The sequence below is a fragment of the Quercus robur genome, chromosome 1, assembly GCF_932294415.1.
Source record: "Quercus robur chromosome 1, dhQueRobu3.1, whole genome shotgun sequence".
In the NCBI taxonomy this organism is placed as follows: Eukaryota; Viridiplantae; Streptophyta; class Magnoliopsida; order Fagales; family Fagaceae; genus Quercus; species Quercus robur.
The window spans coordinates 35929031-35931734 of NC_065534.1; the positions used below are offsets into that span (position 1 = coordinate 35929031).

Consider the following 2704-nt stretch of genomic DNA (forward strand, 5'->3'; position numbering starts at 1 on the left):
TCTAGTGGATTGATTACCGCTTGGAGGGCGGCGGAGAGGTTTTTCGCCGAGGTCTTCGGTTTCCTCTTCGATAACATATCTGGTGTTATCGCTGTGTTTGCATCTTCCTTCCTCTCTATCTCTGCCTTTACATTATCTGCTGTGGTTTATTTTGTTGTGGCTTAGATAGTTGTTTAATCAATACCATGTTATAGCATATGTTAAGTTTCCGCACACTATTGTTTAACATATTGCGTGTGTTGATTAAATTGGTTTTTGGGGGTCTAAACGTTCAAAAGTGTTTTTGTACACGTTTTTGAACTTTCAGTTTCAATACCTCGTCCTCAAAACTTTGGACGAGTTTAGTGTACTTGAATTACATCGAAAGATCCAAAGACAAAGGATCAGAAAAAAAAAAAAAAAACACGTTCTTAAGCAGGAGCAGTGGGTGGCTGGGTAGAGGCATCGTCTTCAATATTGACGTCCTCAGAGCTGGTTTGGAGAAGAGAGCTGGTAGCAGCATTCAGGTTAAGTTTGATAGAGTTGAAGTCCACCTCAGGGAAGTTTTCAACAGCGTCCATCCTAAAGTCTTCAAAACCCGCTGCATAGTTGCGGTCCAACAAGTCTGTGAAATCCTTGGACGCTTTGAACTCCGCAATGGCATCGTCCTTAGCCTTGGAGAGGGAAGTACTCAGCTCGTCATTCTTCGCTTGAAGGTGGTCAAGACGGGAATCTTTCTCCACCACAGCGGCCTTCAACTCTGCAATCAAGTTTAGCTGCTCCACTTCCTTCTCCTTAGCCTCAGCAGCAACCCCAGCCCATTTCTTGCTCTCCTCCCTCACGTTTTTTATGGTCGTCTCTAGCAAAATCCTCGTCTTGTCCAACTCTGTGGCTTGCCTAGACGCTGCGATGAACTTGGACATGGCCTGCAAAAGGAATATGTTTGGTTAAAACGCCCAAAAGATGGAGAAACGACAAAGTCAAGACGAAAGGAAATTTACCTTAAAAAGATCATGAACACCAGAATGTTCAAAGTCTTTTAAAGACATGTCATAACATGCATGAATGTCCTCGTCCTTCACAGCTTCTTGAAAACGTTGCCAAGCCAAATCTTCGTTTTCAACTATGTTCGAAGACACTCTCGACGGGAGCTGAGACGAGGTAGGTGCAGTCGTCCTAGGAGGGGTCCTGGACGAGGTCATCTCCACAGGTGGAGATACGTCCACATCAATTGTTTGGACGGAGAGGTTGGGCTGAGGCAAAATAGGCTTGGCCACCTTAGACGATGAATGCTTCACTCTTTTGTCCCGCCTGCTAGGAAGACTCCCTAAGTCCAAATTCTTCGGTAAGGACTTTCTTTTGTCCCCAGCAGACGGACGAGTTTGGGGTACAGCTCCAGGACGGACGTCCCCAACCTCAGGACGATCTCCCTCACCAGCTACATCTTTCCCTTTGTTACCCTTCATTGTCGCCATTCCTAAAAAAGAGTTTTTAGAACGAACACAAAAAAAAAAAAAAAAAAAAAAAAAAAAGGTTAAAGACGTCCTGAGTTAGAAGCTTACTTCTCCTTACGGTTATTTCGTGCGCTAGTGCTTCGTCAGAAGGATCAGGACCAAGTCCCCACTTAGCAAGCCGTCTAAGAGTCACTAGGGAGTGAAAGCTCCTATCTGCGTATAGACGAGCTCTGTGGACGCGATCACGGTGAAGCTTGCTAAGGGAAGGACGCCCAACAGCTGTAAAGGAATAAGTTAGGATACAAAAAATAATAATAACTTAAAAAAAAAAAAAAAAAAAAAAAAAAAAAACTTAAACTTACCCTGAGGACGAAGGTTCCCTAGGTCCCCAGTATAACGACCAAAAGTGTCCCGTCCAACGTCTGAAGGGTTTCCAGCCCAGTTTCCGGAGACGAAGAAAAACTCCGTCTTCCACTTTCTGTCAGACGAAGGTAGGGACCTAATCATTCTACAATCTTTACCCCTGGCAGTAAACTGGTAAAAGCCAAGGGATTGATGAATTTCAGAGGGTTTATAACAGTAGAGGAACTCGTCCACTGTAAGAGGACGGTCCCCCCCAAACACCTCTCTCCATAGGACTTGCATAGAGATGACCAATCTCCATGCGTTAGGATTAAACTGACATACCCCCAAACCTAACCTAACAAGTAATTCCCTAATGAAAGCATTTAAAGGAAACCTCAAACCCCCCAGAAGATAGGCCTCATAGACGCCTATCCCAAAACGAGGATCACAACACCATTCTCCACGGACGGGTAACCTAGGGTTAAGCTCGTCTGGGATCTGGAACCATGTCCTCATATTATCTAACCTTTGATCGTCCGTCTTAGAAGGTATGTCCATTGCACAGCTAAAAACAGTTACTTCCTCCTCGTCCATAGGGACAGAAGGAGGGACGGACGAGGAAATCCTGGACGAAGTGCCTGCCTGGGATCCTGAGGCTTTCCTAATTTCTTGTTGAATAGCCTCTAAGGGAAACCCAGGGACGCCGGAAACATATTCCTCGTCCGTAGAATTCCCTACATCACTACCACTAGAATCACTAGAACTAGCACTGGATATGGACTGATACTCGTCTATAACCTTTTCTAGACTGTCGCTAGACGACATTTTGTTTAGAAAAGATTTAAAAAGAAAAGCTAAAAGACGAGAGAAAAGGGAATACCTGGCTCTAAGACGAGTAGAGGCTACGGACGTGAGGAATATCCTAG

General features: G+C 44.8%; 1 protein-coding gene across 1 annotated transcript; it reads right to left on the bottom strand.

Moving 5' to 3' along the window:
- Window positions 1-312: 312 nt before the first annotated feature.
- On the bottom strand, window positions 313-2423 carry LOC126733284 (uncharacterized). The gene is made up of 3 exons (XM_050436521.1): window positions 1542-2423; window positions 981-1456; window positions 313-905 (listed from the first exon to the last, which is right to left on the bottom strand). The coding sequence occupies exons 2-3, from the start codon at window positions 1452-1454 to the stop codon at window positions 411-413; spliced, it is 969 nt and encodes a 322-aa protein (XP_050292478.1). The 5' UTR covers window positions 1455-1456; window positions 1542-2423; the 3' UTR covers window positions 313-410.
- Window positions 2424-2704: the final 281 nt, after the last annotated feature.